The following is a 27,698-nucleotide window of genomic DNA, read 5'->3' on the forward strand; positions in this document are numbered from 1 at the left end:
AAATTAATTTGATTTGTAAATGTACGTAATTCTAGTTTGATGATTTTAACATAAATCTACTAAATTGAACCATTAATTTACTATTAATTATTTCAACTTACATATTTTATTTGAGTGAAAATTCTGCTCTTAATTTAAATACTATGTGGTCAATACATGATTTATTTAATTATTCAACTTCAGTAATCACTTTGTCCTGATCAGAGTTGCAGTGGATCCAAAACCAGATACATTACAGATACATTTTCAATAAGACGGAAATATATACTGATAAGAAACCAGTCCATTAAAAACATGGCAATTTATAGACTGTGCATCCATGTGCACTTTTGGAGGAGATTTAAGGAAACCAAAGAAAAAATATATATTGTACTAAGTGAACAATATATGATGATGTATATAAAAAAAGAAGAAAAAAACATGGTAATGGATTGTGTGCTTATACTGATATGAGTGTTTTATACCATTCCATCCCTATTGCTGTTTATGGAGTGTTTATGTCCTTCTATATTCCTCTCTATTGTTTGCGTTTCTGCATTTATGTTAAATCATTTCCTAAACATATCACTAGGAAGAAATATTAAACATTTTCTTCCACCTGAAATACATGGTCCATGATTGTTTTTTTTTTTTGTTTTTTTTTTTTCTTGAAAAAAAGACTAGAATAAAAACCAGTCTTGGATAGTACTGTAATTATGATTACCTTCTACAGTATGTGCAGGAGTAAAAACAAAACAGAACTGAAATGGCACTGCCTCGAGGGTCTTTCTCTTTCTCTCTCTCTCACTCTCTTGAAAACGTTTGCCCCTCATCTTGTTTAAACTTGTACAGTTGTGCATGAGTCAGAGATAAGTTCTCTGCAGTAAGGTACCACATACCTGGCCTCTGTGTCACCGGACCTGATCAGAACCGTACCGTGAGTATAATACCCGTTTTCGGTACTCAGGGATCACAGCGTGAGACATTTCTCCTGTCTGAGGCAACAGGTGAGTGTCCCAGGACACATGGGCTCTTTTTTGTTTATTGTTTAACTTGATTTAAAGTTTATATAATGCAACGTATATTACTGTAATATGCATGCTAATAAACATGAGTAAGATTAGCCTGCGTAAAATTACTTAATATTTAAAATGTTTAATTTAATTTTATATAATTTCTATTTATTTAGTTAGTTTTATTTATTTTGTAATGCTGCAGAAAAAAAACAAGCAAGCAGGGGATTAGTTAGGCTCCATGCATTATTATTTCTACTTATGCTTTTGGTCTTTATATGCTTTACATTATTAAAGTTATTTAATAATGTCATGAAAACATTATACTATTATGTATTCTCATTATTAGTATTTAAATATTAATGAGACCATTTATTAGTTTGTTATTAGTTAGATAGTTTTTCAAACCAAGAGCCATTTTAAATAATGCATCTGTGGTCCAAATCACTTAATTTCATTAATATTACCTTAACTGCTCCAACAAAAGTCTGTTTAATAGATCCATAAAGCTTTCTATTCCTAAAACCTTTTTGGGACATTTTAAATTGGCATATTTACAGTAAGCTGTAAAAGTTTTTATTACATTTAACAAATTCAAGTGGCAAACAGACTAATAGCTATGAGGGGTCATTCATAAGTATAATAACTTTAATAATAATAATTGCATGTTATTTGCCCTACTGTAACTACGTTAAAAGGCGATGGTTCATGGACCCCTGGGGCTCTCTTTGTGTTCCACTGATCTAGAGAAGCTTTTCTGGCACTTTTATTTTTATTAGTGTATGTACAGAATACCGTAGACATATGAAATTTGTCAAACAACTTTTAAGCACATTTAAAATTGTATAATATTATAATTCTAGTAAAAAAATAAATAAAAGTTTGATTATTTGTAATAAGTTGTAAGGTGTTATGTTTGCCAGGTAATAAAATAAGCCTTAGACGACTAATCTGTGTGCAGAAGTAAAGCCAAGAAGTAATTTATACAACAGAAGATATTTAACAGTAATGCATTACTGCTATTTGTGGTCATAAGACATTAATCACTGCTATTGGATGATGACATTAGAACTATTTCAAAGACTGTGGAACATCACATAATAACTAGCCTTGGGATACGCAGGTGTGTGTGCGCGCACACACACACACACACACACACACAATTGTAATGTCTGGAAACAAGCAGTGAAAGTATACTTATATGCTTTTAAAGTCATTAGTATGATTAGTTACAGTAATGTATTCAACACAAAGGGTTTTGAGAAACTGATTTTTTCCTCCCCATGTGTTACTCTATATCCTTCATTTGGAGTGAATGACAAAATAATAATAATAATAATAATAATAATAATAATAATAATAATAATAATAATAAACAGACGTTTTCGATTATTTTTAAAGTTAAAATCTGTTAATTATAACATTGCACAGTTTTAAAGAGCTCCCTCAAAATTATGTAAATCAATTAATAATGAGAAGTCTGTTTCAGAATTAGATTTTCCTGTTTTGTTGTTTCAGATTTTTGAGTGAAATATCTCAGTAGATGTTTATCTTTTCAATGGCAAAAATGCTTTATATTTCTTTTTCTGATGTATATCTTTCATACTTTTGCATAGATAATTAGATAATGATGCATAGCTTATAGGTTTGTAAAAAAAAAAAAACACTTTTAGCTATATTTTTGTAATTTTAGAACAAGTAACCATATCTAAAATTTACACCTTTAAGCTGGCAAACTGCTTTTCTATTGAAGCTCTGAGATTTATTAGATGATACACAGAAGTTGTCAAATATCTAAAGTGAAAAATGGAGATTTAGCCGGAAGTTATGTTTTTTAATTGAAAGTTCAAACATATCCCATAGCTGTTGTATAAGATAAGCTTTTTGAATCTGCAGGCAATAAAAAAAATACTTTTGTATTTTACATCAGTTAGAGCTTCAGGAACCAGGTGTTTTACGAGCACTGGGACATGTGACGAGCTAATATTATAAATATTTTGACATAAATAACTGAGCCCGTCATTAGTGCTTTATGCATGAATTATTAATTATGCATTGATAAGCAAGTTCAATAAGTTCAAGTTCCATAATTATGCTTTAATTATTTTTGCTCTTTTCAAGAAAAGCTTTATATCCAAATTTAATTTGATTTTATATTGTTTGGAGTTTCCTTATGCAGCTCCACAGTGATGCTGGAATAGATGAATAGATGCTTTCATACTTTTGAGTAACATTTTTAATTATTAGGGAAGAAAACTGAAAAAAAAAAAAAAAAGAGTGACACATTTTGACCTTTTTATTTTTTATTCCTTAGATATTAGATTTTTAGTTAGTTACATCACACGGTAGTGTAGTGGTTAGCACTGACTTACACCTCCAGGGTCAGGCTTAATTCCCGTCTCTGTGTGTATGGAGTTTGCATGTTCTCCCCGTGCTTGGTGGGTTTCCTCTGGGGACTCCGGTTTCCTCCCACAGGCCAAAGACATGCAGATTAGGTTAATTGGCGTTCCCAATTTGCTCATAGTGTGTGAATGAGTGTGTGAGTGTATGTGTGTATGTGTGTTGCGATGGATTGGCACCCTGTCCAGGGTGTACCCCGTCTTGTGCCCTAAGCCTCCTGGGATAGACTCCAGGTCCCCGCCACCCTGAATACAGAATAAAGTGGTATAGGAGATGAGTGAGTGAGTGAGTGAGTGAGTGAGTGAGTGAGTGAGTGAGTGAGTGAGTGAGTGAGTTAAATCATAGACTTTAGACGAATAGCTTAATACCAACTTTGTTATACCCACACCAGCTATCCTGTACAGGGTCGTGGGAAGCCTTGAGCCTGTTATTGATAATAACATTTTAATTTAAATTTCTGCTTAACACACAGAATGGCTGCTCTGCAGATTTTATTGCTACATATTTTAATGAAATCTTAGTGAACCTTCTGGGTCTCTCACCAGCCTGAACCTGAAAAGTATCTTGATTGAGCTTGTTGCAAAGTTCTTAGGGCATGAAAGAATTTAATCCAAAATAAACAGTAAAATCTACCTATGAATTTTTGTACATTATATGACCTGAAGGTTGTGTGGTTTAGGGTTGTGATTTGGGGATGTTGTGATTTTGGGATGTTGTGTTGTGTTCTTTTTAGATTTTTAAAATTGTCTTGTTCTATATAACTATAACTTAAATTAATGTCATAATTATTATTCCTATAATATTTCTTTTCACGATATACACCACAAAATATAAATTCTTACCCTAAATCCAGTTTTGTTTAAAAATCAAAGCTTTAATTTTAATTACCAAAATCAGTAATTTAAAACAACAGACATAAAAAGCCATTTACAAAAAAAAAACCCAAAAGTATTCATATATTGTATGAGTTTTTTATAGATGTGCTGCCTTGAGGAGAGGGGTCGTGTTGAAACATGCAGTATTTGAGGACGCGTATCGGGGACGATTGATGCCATAACTAAGATTTCTTCATAGGGTGTGCTAGGCTTTGATTTCTTTACTTATCAAGTGTAGCTCAGGTGAGGTAGAGATCTCCAGGATGGAGTGTGGTTTCACAGAGGGTGGTGAGTTAATACTTCAAATCTTAACAATCAGTGTGTTTTATATGGTTTTATTGTGCTATGTGATTTTTCTTTCTTGCTTAGTGAAAAACATAGGATATACAAATTTGTGGAGCGCGCTATAAAACAAACATATAAAGAATGTCAAAATATTTGGTGAATAAACTACAGTAACCCCTCCTATTGTGTTTAAGTCCGTTTCTAAAATTTGGAAAATGTAAAATTAACAGCACCGTTTGGTTTTGCTTTTGAATAGGGAACATGGAATGGACAGTTTAATCACAATCAAGAGTGCAAACGCAGAGGGAGTATCAGGTGTTTCAGGGAAAGGTAAGACAAAAAGTCAAGCTGTTGAGATTTCTGTACGTTTTTTCTGTAAATTAATAAGAACGGTGTGAACGCTATTTATACACCACAGAGGACCTAGAATAAAAAAGTGTTTTCAGTGTTTATTCTTCTAAGGCACCCAGCTGCAATGTTTTTGAGGGTTTTTCTTTTTCTTGTTGTTCTACACAGTTACAGAGAGTGTGACCACCACAACCAGACTTACCTCCCTTCCTCCAAGTGAGTGTGAAATGTTAAATGTTAAATGTTAAATACACTATTATATGATCTCTCTCATAATCTGCCCTGGGGGGAATTTTTCAGTTTCTATATGTGCTGTTACAGTATACATTATATTAAAAATGGTTAACACACCTACTTTAAAACTAAAGATAAAAACGAAACCACAAAAAACTAATTTTACTAACAATTATCGAATTTGTGCATGTTACTGTAACTAGTACTGAAGTTAGCAAACCAAGGTTTTACTAGGCAAATTGTAAGCTCTGTGTGTGTGTGTGTGTGCGTGTGTGTGTGTGTGTGTGTGTGTGAAAACTCCCAGAGGGCAGCAGTAGTTCAGCGAGCACACAGCGAGTGCTCACATCGACCTCTAGCTCTAGTTCAGGTTCAGGTTCAGGTTCTGGAGGAACAGTACTGGTGGAGAGGAGGATCATCACCCAGAGCAGCGGAGGAGGAGGAGGAGGAGGAGGAGGAGGGGGCAGTAGTAATGTCATATCCTGTAAGCATCAAAACAAGTTATTGAAATATTTAAACATAGAATGTTGACCATATCTTATATTAATTAACAATTAATCATCATCTAGGAATATCAGATTTATATAAATGATAGTATTTGTATCTACAAATAAATAAATATTATTTTATTTCATACATTTCTAAATTGTGTACTAGTTTCCTTTTTAAATATTGTCATCATTCTCATCATTTTACATTCATTCACTAGCCACTTTAATAGGAACACCTATGCAATACATTTTGATTGACAGACGTGGGACACACAATTGTAGTGGACCATCTGCCCCAGGGTTTGGCAAGTTGTGTTGTTTGCTTATACACAGAGAGATGATTTGCATTAATGCAACTTTTGCATCAACCTGTTGGTTCATCTGGTTGTTCCTCTCTGACCTCTCTCATCAACAAGGCATTCCTGTCCGCAGTACTGTCCCTCACCGGATTTGTTTTTGCACTATTCTGCATTATTATGTCCACAAGTATCCACAGTATAAATGAAAATCACAGGAAATCTGCGATGTTCTGAAATACTTAAAAACAACGTAAAGACAAAAATCACTGCGATGTCATACACCAAAGCAACCATAACATTATGACCACCCACCAAATATTGAGTAGGTCCCCTATTTGCCATCAAAAGAGTGATGCACTGCATGTTTCTCACACCTTTCTATGGAAAACCAGCTTTAACCATTTCAGCAATTTGAGCTACAGTAGGTCTTCTTTTGGATCGGACTACATGGTCTAACCTTTGCTCCGCACATGCACCAGTGAGCCTTGGTGCCCATGACCACTTTGGTACAGTATGTCCTGCCCACTGCGTACCGAGGACATCCCACAAGAGCCATACACCACCACTTTCCAAAGAAAAACACATTTTCCACACAATTCACAAGCAAGTTTATCCATTTCACAAACAATTAAAGTTCTGGCTGTAATGGAGCGCCAGGCCAGTACAGTCTCCAAAGCTGTTGTGGAAGCCGTATGGTACGGAGGAAGACTTGAGCAAGCCAGTATATGCTCCAGGAAGCATGGGATGAAATCTCCTCAGATATTTGAACAATAAAATTTCAAAGTGATCCCAAACAGTTTTAGAGTTGCTCTGATCCAGTGGTCTAGCCCTTAAGCTCTAGCTCAATTTGGCCCTTCTTACAGTACATTTTCAATATCTCATTACAATGACACCTGGAAGTTTGTGGGGTTTTTTTATGGGTTGATCAACTTTGACATGGGTCAAATCGCGACATGGGTCAAATAATGTGATATGCAATTTAGTGATATGAGCATAATGTACCATGCAAAATGTTTGGCAAGGCAAAAGAGCAGTAGACTTTTTTCTCTTGAGGAAACTGTAAACTATAATCCAGAGATCTTAGCTTTAGTTTCAGTAATACAGTATCTGTAACAAAATAGTTATTGTTACATTTAAACTCTTTAAAGATATCGTAAGCAGAGCTTGATCAACAACATTAACCCTAGTCACAGTCCTTCTATAAACTGACTGGATTATTTGTCTGTTGTGTTCTTCAGCAGGTGGCTCCAGCAGCAGTACAGTGCAGGTTGTAACTGGTGGCGTAAGCGGAGGGCCGTCTGTGACTTCATCTTCAAGCGGAGCCGCTGGAGGTTCGGGAGCGTCCCGTATAACCTCCTCCATCACTACAGTCGGAGGCGGAGGTTCTGCAAACACTTTCGAGTCCGGCTCGTCTTCTCAGTTTGTGTCCAGCTCTTCTGCGGACTTCGGGAGCCTTTCAGGTGGTTCTCTAAATCTGTCAGGGGGTGGGGCTTACTCATCTATCATGTCCTCTGGAGGAGGGGCTTCTTCGACTCTTATATCAGTGGGAGGCTCCAGCAAATACACCTCCTCCGCCACAAGCACCATGAAGAGTGCTACTTACTCACCTGTCACACAGAGGAAAAGCAGCCTGACCCTGCGCACTGCAGGATATGAAGGTAACCTACAGCATGTGACCTGTGACCTTTGGCTTTTTGACATTGTTGTACTGGAAAAAAAAATATTTTAAGAGTGAAAGAGAGAGAAACATCATTGTGATTAAATGAGTATCAGTTTTAGCATAATGTTACACAAGCAAACACAGAGCCTATATCTAATGTATTTAACAGTATTATTTAATTATACTGTATATTTAACTTTTAACTATTAATTAATGTTTTATTAGGAAGTTCCAGCGGCAACTCCTCCCCTGAATACACTAGGAAAGAGTATGGTCAGTGTTTTCAAGCTTGATAATAAAATAATAATAATAATAATAATAATAATAATAATAATACATAAAAATTATAATAATAATAATCATCATAATAATAATAATAGTTTTAAAAAGATAAATAAATAATTGAACTTAAATAAATAAATAAAATAAAAATATTATAATATTGTTTTAAAGATTTAGCAAAATATTTGAACATATTTAAAAGTTTTAATAATAATAATAATAATAATAATAATAATAATAATAATATGTTTAAAACATGTAGCTAAATATTTGCAACATAACAATTAAGGTATAAGTGCAAATAAATAAGTAAATAAATATTTATACATATTTTTACATAAGGTTTAACTACTACTACTACTACTACTACCACTATTACTACTAATAATAATAATTTGTTTATATATATTTTTTATTAAGTTTTAATGTTCATGTTGTTGTTTGTACCACAGCAGCAGCAAGTGCAGCCACCCGAGGCCGTACCCAGACAAGAGGTAATAAGCTAAGGTTTTATGAGTAAATATAACTATATAGAAATGTAGGTGGTGTGGAATTAAAATTTAATAGTTAACAAATAATAAAAAATAGAAAAAGGAGCTAAAGTAATAAATATTATATTTGATTTTTCTCTCATATTTGCAGAAAGTGAAATCAGAGCCAGACTGCAGAGTGCCTCTCCATCCACTAGATGTCAGTATATACCTTGTAAAGAAGTTGAATGTTTTTATTAGGCCAATTTTCTAAAATGGTGTAAGAATGATGTAATTACTTTTATATATCAATTAAGCCTGTTTTTCTTTAACCTGTCCCCAGATGTCAATGCATTAAACCATGAGGAATGTTTAATTCTGTAATGTCAGCCCATGATCTAAGCTTATAAACGTCTAACCTTTCATAACGATGAAATATTTGTGTGTGTGTGTGTGTGTGTGTGTCAGGGACTGAGCTGGATGATGTAAAGAAACTTCTCAAAGGAAGTCGCTCCAGTAGCAGCAGCCCCCCTCGCTCTCCCACCAATACACTACCTATACCTAAAAAAGCAAGTGTGGACACACGGATAGAGAGCCACTCAGGTAACTACCACCCTAGAACACACACACATACACACTTTTATAAAAAATTAGAAGGCCCAGGTTCAATTTCCACCCAATGCCCAAACTGCAGTCACTGGATGCAGTGTCGGTTCCCAGGCCTGGACGGTTGCGTCAGGAAAACCTGTGCCAAAGTGGTGCATGCGGGTCAGCTGGTCCGCTGTGGAAACACCTTGATGGGAACACTACTCAAAAATAACTAGCTAGATTTATTCTGCTTCAGCGTGCAACCCAAGCTAACACTATTCAAGTTCAAGCACAAACACTTTTCCACAGTTTCAGCATCTGAGGTTGAGTCTTGAGCTTCTGTATGGAAGCAAATACGGTAATTTTAAACCGTCCCTTATTCTGTTTTCATGCGAAATGTTTATCATGTGCATACAAAACATTACGTATAGTGGTTGGAAAGTTTTCAAATAAATAAAATCTACAAATTCTTATTTCGATTTTTTTTTATCCCCTCAATGGATGGAAGTAAATAAGAGAATTGAATATTCTGTTATGAAGCCCAAAACAGAGCATTTAATGTGATATGCAATTTAGTGATATGCTGTTCATGTAAATATATATAGATGATAAGTGAATAAGTGTTTTTTTTTTTTACATCTGTATGTCTAAAAATTAAAAATAATGTTTAAACTTGATTAGATACTGATGCTAAGCTTGCTGTTTCACATCATTATGAGTTTATACGTCACATCTGTAAACCTTTGACATGTTTTTTATACTTTTTTGGTCAGGTTATGACACCTCTATCCTGGAGTCTGCATACAGTGGATATGCCTATCACACCAACCCCAACAACCTCAGCCCCACTGCCACACTACAACACAACAGTGAGTGTGTGTCGCTGTGGTGTTAAATAGTGGACTTTACTTTTGTTTTGATTTAGCTAGTGTGATTTTTATCAAAACATTAATAAATAAAAATATAAATTAATGATTTTATTTTAGTTTAATCAGTAGTTTCACTTAAGTACCATGTAGAATTTCTAAACTTGATTTTTTTTTTATTTATCATCATTTTAATTATAGTACTTAAAAAATATATATGACTAGTGTTGTATGGTTGTATGTTATTTATTTCTATAAATAAAAATACTTTTTAAGAGTTATATTTTAGTCATAGTACAATGAAGATTTGTGACCAATGTTATGTGTAATAATAAAGAATACCTGACAATATTTTTCTTGACCAATTTAATAATTATATTTGAATTTAAACATTATTTGGGTAATTGATTTTTTTAAATATTCGGGTAAATTGTTCTTTTTGTTTGCTTTAAATTCCACAGCAAGTGTTTACTTGTGCTGCTGTATTTTGAAGGTTTTGTGTTAATTTTTTGTTCGCGTTCAACCACTTACTGGTGTTGTTGTTGTTGTTGTTGTTGTTGTTGTTGTTTGTAGTGGGGCTGCAGAACAACATGACTTTGAACTCTTCAGTTATGAGCGGTGGACTTTCTGCTGGAAATGCAGGTCTCTGTCAGAAATATTTGAATATCAGTCACTTATTTACATTTTTACACTAAATAATAATCACTATATTCATCTAAAAGACTAGGAAAAGACCATTTAAAATAAATGTCATGGATTTTAATGAAAATGAAATTTTTTGTTTATAATTCGTTACACAATAAATCCTGAGTCTTTAAAAACTTTAGGTATGGATGTAATGTTTTATCATAACTGAATAATTATGATTGATTAAAACGGTTATAATAAAGCGAATACCTTTAGTACGACCCTTATGTTATAGCAGACTAAAAGCTTATTCAGAGAACAGAGACATTTCTGTTTGTTTTTCCATGTTTTCATGTTGTTTTTGTCATGTCCAGTTTACGGGATGCAGAATAACCTGGGCAGCGGTGCCGGTGTGGCGGTCACTGCGAATGGGATCAGTGTTGCTCCAGGTGAGTAAAGGTGGACAGTGGACAGTAAGATTACTCACAAGCATACTATAACTTGCTGGTTAAAGTTTTTCTATTTGGTTTTTGTGTAGATATCATTTTCCAATCAAGGGAAAATCAACAGTTGTAAAACAGTAGCAGTAGTAACAATGGTAGCAGGAGTAGCCATAGTAATAGCAGTAATAGCAGTAGCTGTAGCAGTAGTGTTCAAAGCGGTAGTAATAACTGTAGTGATAGTAGCAAAAAATAGTACATATATTAGCAGACGTAGTAGTATTATTAGTAGCAGTATAGTAGCGGTACTAATAGTAAAGTAGCAGTTGTAATAGTAGCAGAAGTAATGAGAGACATATTAGCAGTAGTATTAATAGCAGTAGTAATAGTAGCAGTATTATAGCAATGTCAAGTAGTAGCAATAATAGTAGCAGAAGTAAAGTATTAGTAATAGCAGTAGCACGGGTTATAAAAGGAAATTTCATTTATGTAGTGGAAAAATCCCCAAGTATCTTTCTTGTGCAACACTTTTTACTTTAACCAGGAAAATTCCACACTTTATTTACTTTTAAGTTCAAATAAAGTCACTGGGTTTAAAAAGAAGTCGATTATGCAATCTCCTACTGATAGAGTTTTTTATTAGAAATATTTAGCACTCAGTAAACAAGTTATTCTCACATTGTTGCTGATGAGTTTCTGCATCTTGATGGAAAGAGATGAAAAGCATCATTTGCGTTACTAAAGTGACATAAACACGCGCCATTGACCCTGGAACACCCAATCATGTCTAATTTTGGTAAAATAAAATATCACATAGTATTCTGCATAGTGTGCAAACAGATTACATCCGGATAAATTGACTGGAGTAAACTAAACATGATGTAGGACATCATAAAGAGCAGCATATTAATGTAACAGCAAATAAAGAATCTAATATTAAGTAAACAGAGTATAAAGGCAGAGAGGCCCGAGTGGTGAATGGCATTGTTGTGTTAAGAGCTAGTGCTGGGTTTTGTGCTTTTTCCTGGAATAGTAAAGTCACAAAAGGCTTGTGAAATAGCTAACGATTTTAAATTGACTCTGGGTATGGGTTTTAGAGCAGCGAGAACGGTAAAGTGTGCAATGAATGGGAGATTTGCACTTAAAGATTTCATTCTGACTGTAGATTTTGATGGCAGTCATCTGAGAAAAATATAAAATAAATATTATGTTAGTTTTGCTATGGCACATGGATTTCCAACAGCTTGATCAAACATGGCTTTTAGATTTAGATTTTAATGAGGCTAACGAATTGCTCTATGTGAAGATCAGGAGATTGAGGATTGGCCAAGGCAGGGTTAAAAAGTTTCTTAAAAGTCAACGTGTGAGGGCTGGTCAAGTCAAAACAAGAGATTTCTTGTAAACCGATTGACCATATGTCTGTGAATGATGATCCTGGCTGAGGTGCCCACTGCAATAGTTCCCATGAATATTTAACGAGTGGAACACTTGAAAAATGACAGATAATTAGCCAACGTGTGCATTTATCTGTGGGAAATGTACACACAATCGTTCACAAACACCACTTGCATATTACATGAACTGTGGGAGTTATTGCCACATCCCCCATACAGGCCTGTCTTGGGCCATTAAAGGAGTTCCTGGGAGGCCAGTGTTTAAGACATAAAGCAGGCAATTTGATCCTGGCGTACTGAGAAAATTTTCCACCTTGTTGGTATCCAAGCATTAGTGAAACTCTGGGATAAGTGCATTATTGTATCAGGGGATTATATAAAGAAATAAAAGGAGTTTTTACTCTCATTAGTGTGTTCCAGGTCAAGTCCTGGTTTAACTTGAACACCCCTAGGAAGAAAAGCACACACTTGCCACGTCTGGCAAAGGCTTTCCTGAATTAATATTAACAAATTAAATATGACTGTAATATGAATATTAATATAAACATGACTGTATCCTGAGATGATTGCATCTCTCTTGTTTCCTTGCAGTCTATGGAGTGCAGAAGAACATTGTGAGCACTACCACGTCCACTACTGCTGCAGGTAAGACAGGATGATGTTTTTCAGGAATGCAAAGCGAATGAAACTAAGCCACTCCCTAAGTACTGATTCTCTTTCGGTCATTTCTAGCCGTCCCCAGCAGCTCTGTCGCTACTGACGACGTGTTCGTTAAGGATTACAAGTTTATGCTGCTGGAGAAAGACAATGCTCCAGTAAAGAAGGAAAGCGAAAGGCTGATTATGTCGAAAGACACGGGCAAAACATTCACGTCCACCATGTCCGGTACAGGACAATGTAAGAAGCAAATAACATGAATGATATTTTTATACTGTCATTGCTCATCCCATTAATAAATATAAAGGTATGAACTGAAATATAAATATATATACTGTATATACCCCAATATTCAGTTCAATTTTCTAAATTATATATATATACATATATATATATATATATATACACACACACACACACACACACACACACACACAACCGTTCCAAAGATTCAGAACACTTGCAAATTTCTTTTTTTTGTTTAGTGATTTATTTTCTACATTCTACAACAATACTGGGGATTTCAAAACTATAAAATAACACATATGGAATTAGGTAATTATGTAACAACAAGAAAAACAACAGTTGGTTGTTATTTTAAGACACAGAGGTCAGCCTTTCTGTAATAGTTCTTGCAAGAACAGTATTGTCAAGTGCATTTGCAAAATCCGTCAAGCACCATAATGAAACTGGCTCTCATGCAGGCCATCCCAGGAGGTCGAGACCAAAACCTACCCCTGCCGCAAGACGAGAAGTTCATTTAGAGTTATCAGCCTGAAAAATGACCAATTAACAGCACCTCAGATTAGAGGCGTTATGAAGTCTTTACAGAGCAGAAGTAGCAGAAACATCTCACCATTAACTGTTCAAAGGAGATTAGTGCATTTTTTGGACGCCTTCAGCATTCCTTTACAATGTAGAAAGAAATAAAAATCAGGAACCATCATGGAGTTCGAAAGTGTTCTAAAACTTTTGAACGGTAGTGTATATATGTCAGTCTTTGACAGCTCAGAACACACTACAGTATTTTAATATGCAACATTATACAGGTCCCTAGCATGTAGCTGCTAAAAAATTGGTGCATTTCACATTTTTTTTTATTTTTATTTTTTATCATTGTCTGTGTATTTAGAGGTAATAAGATATATGTTCTATTTCTATGACAGCAGCCACGTTTTCAGATGACTCGCTGAAAAGGGAGAAAAAAATGATCTCTGGGACCACAGAAACAGTAACAGTGTCGAACGGTTAGTACATCATTATACAGTGAGTTCCTCAATGGACAAAATCCATTAATAAACATTGTCTTTATGATATAAATATATTATTTTTTACAGGTGTCAGGGTTGCTTCAACAAAGGACAAAGCCACATATGCAGGTATATGATCAGCTACCATGTTCTACTGTCTATTTTTTGTATAAATATGTTAGATCCCGAACAGGATAAAGCATTTACTGGAAATATATTAATAGTAAAAACAGTAGGTCCAGATCTCCCAAATTATTTTTTGTAAATAAATTGTAAAAGAAAGGTATTTTTGTCCAATTGGTTATACATTGAAAGTTTGGGGGCACAGATTTATGCAATTTGCTAATATGATATAAAAAGTTGCAATAATGTAACGCAATATCCAGTACAGCCTTATGTAACAAAATGAGTACAGTTTTAGTACCATATACTGTAAACACAGCTTAGGGCAAAAGTTTTTACCCCTTTCCCTGACTTCACTTCAATTTACAGTACATACAGTATGTGCTGCATTATTTTGGCTCCTTTATTGTACAGATTGTGCAGGTTAGCATTTATCTTTCTGTTCCTGTAGAGATTCGTAAAGATGACTCCGAGGGAGGTGGGATGGGATTCTGTTCCTGTTGTACATGGTGGAAATGGCTGCTTGGATTGCTGTTGGGTCTGCTCTTACTGCTGGGGCTCCTCTGTGGACTCATCGCTCTCGGTAAGACAATTTCGCAAAATAAAAAAAAGGTTCTCTAAAAAAAAGAAAAAAGATGTTCATGGCTTCTAGAAACAGTAGAAGTGGCAGTGGGACTCAGTAACCTGTTTGTGTCTGTGTTTGTGTGCTTTTCCAGCTGAGGAACTAAAGGCCCTAAAAATTCGTGTAGAAAAGCTAGAAGGCGGAGGAAGCACTAAAAGCGCTTACACGGGTCCTATGCCAGCATCTGTGAACATTTTAAATCCACTGGAATCTGTACAATATGAACGCGGTGGAATAACACGATCAGAAAACACTATACAGCTGGGATCTGACCCCATGCAGTCCGACCCAGTCGCACTGCAGAGGACCGTAAGACAACTCGTTCAGTCTGAGTTACAGTCAGACAGCATTAGAGGTACCAGGATTTTGATGGGCATTCATTTGTCTGTTTGCTATGTATTTGTGATTCATTTATTAATGTTTATTATCCACAATAGCTACACTGGCATACTCACTAAAAGGAGAGAAAGGGGAACCTGGGGTAAAAGGTCAGACTTCTTTAATTTCATGATAAAATTATGGAAAAAAAACTCTACCACTTTTTGTAATAACATTTTTTGTTTCCCCTTAGGTGACCCGGGAGCTCCTGGGATTAAAGGTAGGGTTAAACACATTCTACCAATGTTTCATAATTCATTACAGTTTTCAGCTTTTCGTTCATATCTAGTAATTTACCTAAATTAAAAGTATATTAATGTTTGATCACACTATAGTTATATGTGAACAAATTGTTTTTAGGTGATGCAGGATTTCCTGGAGTGCCAGGTAAGATAACTGTTATTTCTACACTTGGATAAAAAGATAATATTTTATCAGGGCATAAATAGTAAATATAGATTTATGCCTCTCTATCCATCAGGTTCTCCTGGTCCCCCTGGTCATCCAGGACAAGAAGGTGCAAGAGGACCTAAAGGAAGTGCTGGTAATATGCAGCAAACACATTTTTGCTAATTGTACAATTCTTCAGCCTAAGAACCCTCCAAAATATTTATCTTTCATCATGGTCAATAACAGCCGTTTTAAATAAAATATCCTAACCAGACTATAATAATTTTTTTTGCACCTAAAATTGTTATAATATTTACCACCACTATACTATCTCACTGGTAAAAATCATTGAAAATAATGTCAGAATCTTACAATTATATAAAATAGTTTCATGAATAATAAATCTCACAATTACTTTCCTCTGCCCTGTGTTACCATGCAATCCACATTTGGTGTAGGATTTTTTTTTTCCAATCATAGTAACAGTAATAAAGCACGAAAGTAATTCAGGGTTAAGGCAGATGGACTATATGTGTGCTGTTAATCAGGTGAGCCAGGGCATGATGGCCCACCTGGACAGAGAGGACGTGAGGGACCAACAGGGCCCAGAGGAGAGCCAGGCCCTCCTGGAGTTGGTGAGAAAGGAGAGAAAGGTAAGAGCAACCATATTTAATGTCCTGTCCTCTCTCATGTTCTATCCTGTCTTATCCTGCCCTGTCCAGTCTCATGTCCTGTTCTTTTCCGTCCCATCTCATTCCATCCCTTGAAATTTCTTCCTATACCATCCTATCCTATTCTGACTTGTGCCTGTGTTTATCCTGTCCTGTATTATTCTAACCGAACCCATCCCATATTATGTCCTGTAATCCCATCCTATTTCATCCTATCCCATCCCATCCTATCCTAGCTTGCCCCATTCTAACCCATCCTATGCTGTCCTATCCTGTCCTGTCCTGTTCTGCCTTGTCTTCTCCTGTTTTTTCCTGTCTTGACCAATCCTGTCCTTGGAGGTTACATGACTTACACTCTTTTTTTGTTCCAGGGACATCTGGAGATCCTGGACCCCCTGGACCTGCAGGACCATCTGGACCTATGGGACTCAGAGGTACAGTAATCAAGCTTGACAATTCTGATTGATAATGAGTTCTCACTGGGTGAGCAATGTGACAATGCACTTTATTTTTTCTTAAATACTCTGACCAAATTACTTTTGACCAAGCTGAAACAGACTTGGGCAACTGTTGCCACCAGGACTCTATGCCTTGAATGCATTTTGCTCAAAAATAAATGTCTAATATGAATAAATACATTTCACAACAGGTGAAGTGGGTGCTTCAGGTAATGCAGGTCTTCCAGGGGCTCCTGGTCCTCAAGGCTTCCGTGGAGAGACTGGTGATCCTGGACCGAAAGGTGCTTTGAACAAAACGTTTTGTATGTTTTGTGAAAGCTTTATGATTTTGTTCAACATTTGTTTTGTTCTTTTTACAGGGGAAAGAGGACCTGCAGGACCTCCTGGAGCTAAAGGTTAATGCAAAGCTGATTTACAGATTTTAGTTATGGCTTAGTCAAGCAATCCTCACGCATAATAACTCTATTGTTCCCCACAACAGGTGATCAAGGAGAAAAAGGGCCCCGTGGTGTTACCGGTAGGTATTATGCTTCAAATTGAAAAGAGCAAATGACTAGAAATTGTATATTTTATGCTTTGATCAAAGCATTATCTTACAATCCATTTTTGTAGGAGAACCAGGGCAGCCAGGACCCATCGGTCCACCAGGGGAGAAAGGACCCAAAGGATCAGCAGGTGGGTCCCCAAGGAAAGATAAAGCTCACACTAGTGACCAATCATAATTAAAAATTTAACAGCACTGATTTGAGTATGCATAATACACTCTTAAGATCACATGTTCTGGGCATATTCCATTTTATAAAATAAATTGAGATTATAGAGCAATTTTTCTACTGAGACTATAGCCTCATTATCAATATCCCTGATTTTGTAGGTTCCCCTGGGCCAGATGGTGCAAAAGGAAATCGTGGTAAGTTTTAGATCCATGAATATATTACAGGATTTCTTAACAGACTACATTTCCAATGTCATACCTGAGTCTATCTAAATTTAAGGGGACCAAGGACCAACTGGGTTGCCTGGTCCACGTGGGCCAGCTGGACCTCCAGGAGATGCCGGAGTGCCAGGTACTTTGGTCAAGGACTTTAAACTGAATATAGTCATTAATTACTCTACATTGATTTATTTGGTACTTATAGACTATTTTGTGTCCAAATTATTAGGAACTCCTGGGCTTCAAGGCCCACCAGGTAAAGTTGTACTTTAGAATTACTTATTTTATAAACAATTAAGTCATTAAAAGTAGTATCGTGGTTAAAACAAATCATATGTTTATCATTCATCTTAAATATATGTATTATATCATAACCTATATATTATATATTTTGACTATTTATAAAGTGCAGGATCTATTAAATTGGCAGGAATTTCTAAACAAAAATCTGAGTGATATTTTCATTTTGACTCTTGTTTCTAGGTTTGCCAGGAACACCAGGTCAGCCTGGTGCTAAAGGTAACATACTGTACATGAGTCGTTCTGCTCGATGTAACTATTTAGATCAAAGTGAGGAGATGTTCTAGTGCGATTTCTTTAAAGGTCTCCTGCATATTCATGTTTTTCTTTTTGTCATTCAGGTGAAGCAGGTGAACCTGGCAGAGTTATCACTGCAGGTGAGAATGTCTCCAGCCTTGATTTGAGAGCCAGTCTGAAGATACCCTTTACTATTTAACCTTAATTGAGGATGAATGATTTCCTAGTGATAAATATTTTACTGTTTCATCAGTTCTTTCTTCCTTCTCTGACAGGCTCTTCTTCCAACACTGTGGCAATTCCTGGGCCACCTGGACCTGCTGGACCAGCTGGGCCTGCTGGAGCTCCTGGACTGTCGGGTAAAAAGAGACCAATTATTCTTAAAATATCCTTGACTTATTCAAACTTATGATGGGAATCTGTCATGAAATAATAATAATAATAATAATAATAATAATAATGATAATTTTTTCATGGTTTTTCTCAGGTCCCATTGGCCCTGCCGGTCTTCCTGGCCCCCCCGGTAAGAGGTTTTCATAGTTAAATTAAAGGAGTCATTAAGTAGTGTTGCATTAGCTAACAGACACATAAGCTTTTTGTATGGTTAACTATATTGAGGGTTTTTTTTTTTAAGTTGCAATCATTTGTTGATTACAATTGGGCTCAATCACAAGATCATTGCATTGTATGTTTTGTGGTATGGCAAATAATATTTAATCTTCAACATAACAGTAAATTGATAAAGAGCTGCATAAATGTAAAAGAAGATGGGGTTGAATGAGTAAATTGTCAAGAGGTCTGGTTATACATGCTGCTGTAACATCTCATCAGAGCAGCTTCTTTAAAAAAGTAGTGTGTTCTTCGCGATGACATGCAAGTTTCTCTTACAGGACCTAAGGGAGAAAGGGGTGAAAAGGGTAATGATGGAGAACCTGGAGTTTCTGCTAAATCTGTTGAAAGAGTTAGGTTTGAGCGTAAGAAATCTTTTCTTCTTATTATTATTTTTTTAATAACCTATACATATGATGGAAGTGAGAACTGTTTCATTCAGTATTTTCAAAATATTTGAAAATTCATTTTTATTTGACCAAATAGCTGCTCTTCCTGGTCCTCCTGGGCCCCCTGGACCACCTGGAGAACCTGGCAAACCTGGTATGTTTTATAATTTAAGTGTAGAGTAATTCTATATTATACTGTTGTTAATTTAATATGATTTTTTGCAGGTGAGGGCAAAACGGGCCAACCAGGACCCCCAGGTCCCCCTGGAGCGCCAGGCAAGTTATAATTTTATTTAACAGTGATAATTTAACAGTTTAACTTTAAATACAGTTAAGCATTATAATAAAGGTTAAACATGGTTTTTTTTCTCTCTCTCTTTTCCTTGTGCACTTATATTTGTCACATTTTTTAATCTCAGGTGTTGGACTACCTGGTCCACCTGGTGACAAAGGTGAACCAGGAAGCTTTGTTCCTACCTCAGGTAAGTGTGTTTTTTATAATATGCATAGCATTTGATATTACATTTACATTTAGGCATTTGGCAGACACTTTTATCCAGGACGACTTACAAAAATGCTTTGAATGCTTTTTGATCTTAATCTAGGGCAAATTATAATACTGATATATCTTTTTGTCATTGTAACAGAAACCTTTTTTGCTGGACCTCCTGGACCTCCTGGTGCTCCAGGTAAAAATACTTTCTAAAACATAAAGTGCGAAATGTATTAACATTTGCACTGTATACAGTGTAAACATTATCATACCCCTATTTCATTCTTTGTTTTCTGTCACAGGAGAGCCTGGACATCCTGGACTACCAGGAGAACCTGGAATTGGTAAGAAATCTAACGTCCACATTTCCAACATGTATTGTATGCAACCAGCTACACCATATTAACTTGTGCAGATATTGCTCATACTTTTAATGTTTTAAATGTTTAATCCAGGTTTTCCAGGACCTGAAGGTCCAACTGGGCCCCCAGGTCCTGAAGGCCTACCAGGCCCACAGGGACCACCAGGCCCAGAAGGTCCACCAGGGCCGAAAGGTATAAGAAGTTTATAGATCTTATAATATAAAGGCTTGGTGCAGAATTCATCACATTCTAGCAAAATGTTTCCATGTCTGCATATAACAGTATTCCAGATAAGTACTAATAGCCCTATAATGTATTGATTGTAGGTGATGCTGGTGTCCCAGGGGCCCCTGGCATCCCAGGATATTCTTATGGTAAGTAGAAATTCTTATATATAAAACAATATTAAACTTCTACTTGGTTGATATGCAGTATACTCTATCCTATGTCAAGTCCTCTCTGCATGTTAATAATAAGGTGCAGGCAGAAGTTCACCTGGACCACCTGGTCCACCCGGACCTCCAGGGCCTCCTGGACCTCCTGGTGATGGCTCTGGCTCTCCAGATATTTCTCAGCAGCTTAACAATCTTCTTAGAAGTGAGCATCTTTAGTCATTTCATAGTGGATTTCTGTCAATACCCCTTTATATCGTATATAATTATTTGTGCCGGTTTTTTGAGTAGAACATTTTCAATAATGTTTAGATTTGTTAACTATGTGCCATTTAAAAACTGAATAATATCAGGTACTGATTTTGAATTGCTTTATTTGAAGATGACGGCATTAGGGAATACTTAGCTGGTCCTCCTGGGCCTCCTGGACCACCTGGAAGTTTATCTGATGATAATTTGGCTAATCGTGTAATCAGTTACATCCAAAGTAGGTCTTTAAGAATTGGTTATTCAGTAAGTTATAAAGTTTTTTTTTAAGTATATTTAATTTGTCATACAACTTTTGCTGTGGTCTGATGCAGGGGAGGACGTGAGGAAGTTTCTGGTAGGTCCCCCAGGACCACCCGGTCCTCCGGGTATTCCAGGCCTCAACCCACAGGAAGTAGCTGGAAGAGTCCTCAATCTCATGAATGGTAAGGTTTCTTAACTAAAAAGAAGTAAAGCATCTTTAAGTACTCCAGTTTTTTCAGTTAAATTAAAAGAATCTTATGCTCATGTCATGCTAACAATCTGTCAATAATGCTACACTAGCACTGATTTAAAGGATAACGATATGTGCAGCTTTCACACACACTTACACATTATGCATCTGCCCTGTAAACTGTTATAACTGTTACTGTTATGTTTACAGTGTTACAGCTCAAACTATATACTGTACTGTACATTTCATCTACTGTTAAGTTAATTTAAATGCATATTTTGATTTCATTAAAAAAAAGCCAGATAAAAATAGCTTGTACAATAAATATCGTTAAGAAAATGTTGACAGCTATTTAATATTGAACAATTTCTTCATTTTTTTTGCCACTTACAGAGCAGGGTATGCTAACCCAAGCTGGACCCCCAGGATCCCCTGGATCCCCAGGATTAGCCTATAGTGATCTACCAGTTCTCCTACAAAGTAAGAGTCCATTAGTATACATTATATTCCGAAATTTTTTTCCCATATACATCTTGGTCATTACAGACAAAAACTCCAGTCAAAATGTTTATTAAAAAACATACTGCCTTACACCCCACACACAACCCCAAGGTTACTAAGTGTAACCTTAGTGTAAGGTTTGTCCTAATATAGTGCTCATTTACTATTTAGGATCCAGGTCAGTTATACAGTGCATTTACATTTAATGGATTTGGCCGAGCAAAAGTATGCTTTGTAGTCTTATTGGAATTACATCATCATGGTAGTTAAATAGGGTTAAGTACCATCAATTTAAAAAGCCCTGTCAGATAGATAAAAAAAAGTTAAAACAAATGCTAATTTAAGTGCTTAGTGTAAGAAATAGTAAATAAATAAATAAAAAATTATAATAATTACTATTACTCTGTCCAACTTTATTAAAAGGTCATACTTTTTTAATGTCATTCATGGATGGTTGAAATAATAAATTCTCATTTATCACTTTACTTTTACGTAGACGCTGGTTTTAGAGGTCCACCTGGACCTCCGGGACCTCCTGGACCTCAGGGCCCTCCTGGAATCACAGGAAGCCTGGTGTCATATGCTGAGAACGCAAATCAAGAGCCGATCCGTGCCGAACTGCAGGAATATGTGAAGAGTGAGTATGCAGAGTACATTTACAAATGTATTTACTGTATAGTAGAACACCAACATCTTGTTTCTTAGGCAGCAAACAACAGAACCAACAATTTGGTCATTAAATACTTGAGTTGATGAAATCGTAGACTTTAGTGTTAAATGTCCCAGATTTACTCTGCAGATGCCTAAACTTGGTAGAACATTATAGTATTCAGGTCATGCTATGAGTGTACTAGATGCGTCTTGGGGCACTAACACTACATTCCAATATTAAACATTTAAACAGTTAAGTCTTGAGCTCATAGAATATTATCACTTAATGTTAGACTCAATGCACAAACTGCATTCTCTCTCTTACATGGGCTCACAGAAGCCACCACTATAACCAAGAAAGAAAAGCCAGTTTAACTACTGTATCTTGAATCCTAGCCACAGATGGTTATGATATACTGTAGCTGCAAATCGAACTTCCAAATCTCAGAATAATAGAGTGAATATTTATTTTTCTATTGCACCATTCAGCAGCCTTTGTGAACCTGATTTAAGATAGTGCCCCAGTTTCCTAACCTTGTTTTCTTGCAGGTGGCAGGGTGTTCCGTGAAGAACCAAGCCATCATTTTCCAAAGAGCAAACATTTGCCGGTTGAGACTTTGGACTACCCCAGTATTGCAGAACAAGTGGTGAACTACATCAAAAGTAAGTTTCCAAAAATTGTCAATGGGGTAAGTGTTTCTACATGAGCTAGTCTTAGTTCTTGGTGTGTAGTTCCCATTCATCAGTCTGGTTTCTTGCTTTAGAGTGTTATTCATTTACAACTTGCAAGCATAATGTAATTCCATACATTTTATGCTACTTTTTATTGTCATTGTCGTATTTCTGTCGTAGTTTAGTGGGGCACCTCCAGGGTCACAGGTTGATTCTGAGCTTGGGGTGGCTAAAATAATGTCCCTTGTGAGTGAATGAGTGTTTAAATGTATGTGCATGATGCTCTGTGATAAACTGGTATCCCACTGGGTGTATTCCCACCAAACCACATACCCATTGCCTACATGTTCCAGATCAGAGGTGACTGTGTGGGAAAAAGCAGTAACAGAATGAATCAATAACTGGTCATAGTGTGTGGACAAGTTGGTTGGATCTACACTATATATCCCAGAGCTCCATAATTCCACATAATTTTCTGTAAATTTGCTTGAAATGCTCAAGTCCTAAACCACCATATCTTTTTCTTAGGATATATTGCACATCTTTTCAATATGTATGTTTAGAGATTAATGGGTGCCACATTGCGTCCTATCCCTAAATGCCACGTACTGTATTTGTTTGTTTTTTCTTCAGCTCATGGTTTATTGTTGCGGGAACTCAAAGATATTCAAGGACCACCTGGTCCCCCTGGACCACCTGGACGTCCTGGAATCAGCCATTCATACAATGCTTATGGCAACATGACCGAGCTAATTAAAATGATTAGAGGTAGGCAATAAGTAACCATTTTGCATTTATAGGCATTTTAAGAAAAAACATGAAGTGGCAAGTTTTATATAAGTATAAGCATATTTGACATTTTGTTCTGCATCCTAAATGACCCACTTGTGTCACTTTTCAAGACAATGGCATGGTTGGACCACCAGGAAAACCTGGACAAAAAGGAGAAATAGGATATCCTGGTCCCAGGGGACTAAAAGGTTAGTAATTTAACAAGATGGCAAGTTTTAGGTTAATTTAGCTCAGGAAGTCAAGTCCCTGTTACTGGAGGTCCAGAGAGCCTGCTTATTTATTTATTTATTTATTTATTTATTTATTTATTTATTTATTATTTTATGTAAATTTTTATTTACATTTTATTTTATTTTTTATCAAAGATTGTTTTTTCATTGTAGTGCAATCTTTCTATTGTAGGTCACAGACAGTCATATAAGCATTTTACTGCATCTCATACTATGTATGGTTTTTTACCTGACAAATAAAATTTGAATCTAAGCTCAATTCCCCTGACCTTCAACTGCTCAGCTATTAGTTTAGACTGGATTCAGTTTCCCTTGCTTGTATCTAAACACTACTTAAATTTAATTTAATCTTCAGTGCTTCAGAATTAACCCAACGTGAATGTTGCCTATTTTTCTTTTTCAATAATTTGCACCTTGACTTTCGCTGGATTTTAAATGTTTCCATATTATTTTATGTATTTCGCACATTTTTATGCTACTATAAATTTGCCATATTTGGTAGACTGGTAAGAAATCATATTACTTTATAGGGCACTCATTAAAATATTTGGGCATAAAAAAAATTTAATATTTCAATATTAATATCGGGTTTTTTTTCTTTTCAAAATGTTCCTTTTTTTTTTTTTTATGTTACGAAAAACAAACAAACATCAAGCTGTGTTACGTGGAGAGCCGCACCAGGAGATGTTATACTGTTTATAAGAGCCCTAACGCAAATAGGAGTTTGGGGGTGTTTATGACACGTGGGATTATTAATTAGGAACTTAAAATAAAACAAAAGAAAACTGAAAACACAAGAATAAACAGAGCTTCGCGAGAACGGACAGGGCTCTGGAAACTAAAATTAAAACTTAAGATTGTCTTGGGTCCTTCGCCCATACCGAGTACCTATGTGGGAGAGAGGGAGAGTTTGTGTGTTTAACGATTAATTAACTGGACTGATGCGTGCCGCACGCGCTCTCTCTCTCTCCCCGGCGTTTTAGACATGCAGAGGCTGGGGCTGGGGCTGGGGCTTTGCCTCTGAACAGCGCACTGTCACGGTCTCGTTCTTCCTAACTGTCTTCCTTTTGTCCTTTGGCCCTGATACCTTACCGGTGCTACCTAAATTATCGCACGAAGTGCCGAGGTATCAGGACCCTTAAATAGACACGCCGCCAGGTGTGGCGCGTCCCGGCTGATTGGTTTACGGCGGCGTTGCCTGGCAACCGTCGAGCCTCTGCCTGTTCAGAACTCCGAGTGCAGAGTATTTTTGCGGGGCTCCGCCCCAAGCGAGACCTGAGTCGTTACAAGATGTATGTATACTGTACTGTACATACACATATATTTGCCACAGAAGTTACCAAATTTGGTTCTTTATCCGAATTAACAAATATATGGTAACTTCACTGACCCTGATTTAAAACATAAAAACGACAAAAACTAAAATGTTTTTTTTTAAGTATTGAAAAAAAGAATTATTGATATTTTAAAAGGATCTAAAAGGATTACAGGACACCTATTAAGCAAAAATCACTTTTTGGGAATTTTTAGACATTCGGATCTCCAGTGTGGAGACGTTCTCTGCTTTTTATTTATTTTTTATTTTTTTGTATGGCCTGGGACATAAACAAGCTAATTAGATTTTTCCCCTGATGTGACCTCATATAAGAAGATAAGAAGAAATGCATCACTTGAGAGTTATTTTAGCAGGAGCATTAACACACACACACTATTTGTATTTATTTATTTATAACTCATTATAACCATTGCCATCCAATGGTTGTTAGAAGGTACACAGTTGTATTGCTTTTTTTCTATTATTCTGATCTTGTACCCTTTGCTGAAACACTGGCAAATTCAGGTCCAAGGGGTGAGCAAGGCATCCCTGGTCTACCAGGACTTCCTGGCAATGACGGACTAAGAGGACAAAAAGGAGAAAAAGGTATTGCTTACGTTTATTTTAAATATCTACCTTTGTGGGACACCTATTCAAAAATGTATTGAATAGGGTTAATTATAGACAATAAATCTTTTTTGTTTGTTTTCTTGGTTATTTATTTATTCATTTATTCATTTTCAGGAGAAGCTGCCTACTTAAACCACAAAAGAAAGAGAAGCACAGGTGTTTAGTATGACACAGGATGAATCGATGAACTTTTCAGAAACTTTCAGAAACTTCAGATATTTTTGTTTGCAATTTTGTGTAATAGCAAAAAAAAAAAACATCAGACAGGGAAATACATAACAATCTATACTTACAGAACTGAAAGTACACAAATAATTGCAATGCCTAACTTACAGTCAAGATGGCATAATAAAATGTGTGTACATTTTTCATTCCATGTATGATCCAAAAGATCATACATGCATTGTAATCAAAGTTTATGCTCAAGTGTGGTATTTCATCAACTTTCTTATTCAGGTATACCTTTTTCTACTCTGAATTTTTTGAAGAACATGTTTTAACTACAACCTTTTAAAACTTTTGGTTTGAGTAACCAGAACTCTTTTAAAAAAAATATATATTTTACTTAGAAAAGCTCTGACACTGGAGTCTAATCTCCTTAGTTTCATATTTGTAGTATGGGATTTTCCTTATATTTTAAAAATGATTTATACTTTTTTAATAAAAAAAAACATCATTTACTTCATTAATAATTAGGCTCGTGAACCAAACTTATTTTCTTATGTGTCCTGGAGGGCATTGAGTTTACTGTTTGCTATAATTGTCAATGTCAATACTAATGCTAGTGTCTATGGAGCAGTACTAATGATGTCAATGGGGCAGTTGCAGTAAAAGCTTTGTACAAATGACCAGATATTTGTGAGTTACCAGATATCCACTGTTACATGTAAAAGGGCCTTTAACCCTTAAATACTCTGCTTCACGCTTGGATTGCAATGATGTCTGTGACTAGCAGACAGCGAATTAAGACATGGTTTTCTTGTGAAAAATAAAGTTTTTTTTAAACCAACCATGTTTTGAATCCAAGCTTTAAACAACACTTTTAACCTACTGTATAATCTTTAAGCCTAACTTTACTTTTACATTTGCTTTATCTCAGCTTCTAAAACAAAACAGCTTACTACAACTAATCAAAGGCAGATCTAAATTTCTCAACTGCAAGATTAACAGGAAACCTGTGTATTATTTGGCTTATTTGGACAGAAAACATATACAATGTTATTACAGAATAAGACAAACCTTAACACTGGAATTTACATTAGCAACAAGGGATTTAATCAACAGTCCATAACTACAAATCAATAACAGCTTATCAAAATCACCAACACTGACATGAATACATACACTACATTATACATATACTTAAGCAAATTCTTACACATGAAACAAAAACAGTCTTAAACCAACTGGCCGTAGTTTAGTATATAGGAATAAGGAAATCCTCATCCTTAAAAAATGTGCATTTAATTTTTCTAATAATACTAAAAATGTTATAAGGGGAAGAAGTATGTTTAACAGAATGTACAAAGCATTCTACAAAATGTGTACTGTAATTGTAAACCTTTTCAACAAAATCAGCTGGTTAGAATTGCTACATTTAATATTTTTTTAGCTTAGGTTAGGATGATTACAAACAATATGCCTTTTATATTTACTAAATAATATATGGTTAAATGTTAGAAAGTGAAATTTAT

The 27,698-nt window shown here is 35.7% G+C and overlaps 1 protein-coding gene across 3 annotated transcripts; it reads left to right on the forward strand.

Annotated features, from left to right (window-relative positions):
* The first annotated feature begins 819 nt into the window (after positions 1–819).
* Positions 820–26,897, forward strand: col17a1a (collagen, type XVII, alpha 1a). 3 transcript variants are annotated; one of them, XM_053476482.1, is made up of 53 exons: positions 820–986; positions 4,809–4,882; positions 5,069–5,116; positions 5,439–5,615; positions 7,160–7,579; positions 7,807–7,854; positions 8,316–8,357; positions 8,506–8,553; positions 8,802–8,936; positions 9,695–9,790; positions 10,361–10,429; positions 10,789–10,863; positions 12,840–12,893; positions 12,981–13,145; positions 14,072–14,152; positions 14,243–14,284; positions 14,730–14,861; positions 14,995–15,255; positions 15,338–15,388; positions 15,472–15,498; positions 15,639–15,665; positions 15,760–15,822; positions 16,217–16,321; positions 16,711–16,773; positions 16,989–17,078; positions 17,157–17,192; positions 17,279–17,314; positions 17,410–17,472; positions 17,672–17,707; positions 17,793–17,864; positions 17,961–17,987; positions 18,215–18,250; positions 18,373–18,408; positions 18,544–18,627; positions 18,756–18,791; positions 19,159–19,242; positions 19,364–19,420; positions 19,492–19,542; positions 19,686–19,748; positions 19,914–19,955; positions 20,062–20,103; positions 20,215–20,313; positions 20,448–20,495; positions 20,599–20,718; positions 20,896–21,000; positions 21,095–21,205; positions 21,607–21,693; positions 22,211–22,351; positions 22,915–23,028; positions 23,671–23,805; positions 23,940–24,017; positions 25,900–25,980; positions 26,119–26,897. In XM_053476482.1, the coding sequence occupies exons 2-53, from the start codon at positions 4,819–4,821 to the stop codon at positions 26,166–26,168; spliced, it is 4,353 nt and encodes a 1,450-aa protein (XP_053332457.1). In that variant the 5' UTR covers positions 820–986; positions 4,809–4,818; the 3' UTR covers positions 26,169–26,897. The 3 variants fall into 3 exon arrangements, with proteins under 3 accessions (XP_053332457.1, XP_053332459.1, XP_053332458.1); XM_053476483.1 differs by lacking the exon at positions 820–986 and adding an exon at positions 4,474–4,555; XM_053476484.1 differs by lacking the exon at positions 5,439–5,615.
* Positions 26,898–27,698: the final 801 nt, after the last annotated feature.

This window comes from Clarias gariepinus, chromosome 18 (assembly GCF_024256425.1).
Source record: "Clarias gariepinus isolate MV-2021 ecotype Netherlands chromosome 18, CGAR_prim_01v2, whole genome shotgun sequence".
In the NCBI taxonomy this organism is placed as follows: Eukaryota; Metazoa; Chordata; class Actinopteri; order Siluriformes; family Clariidae; genus Clarias; species Clarias gariepinus.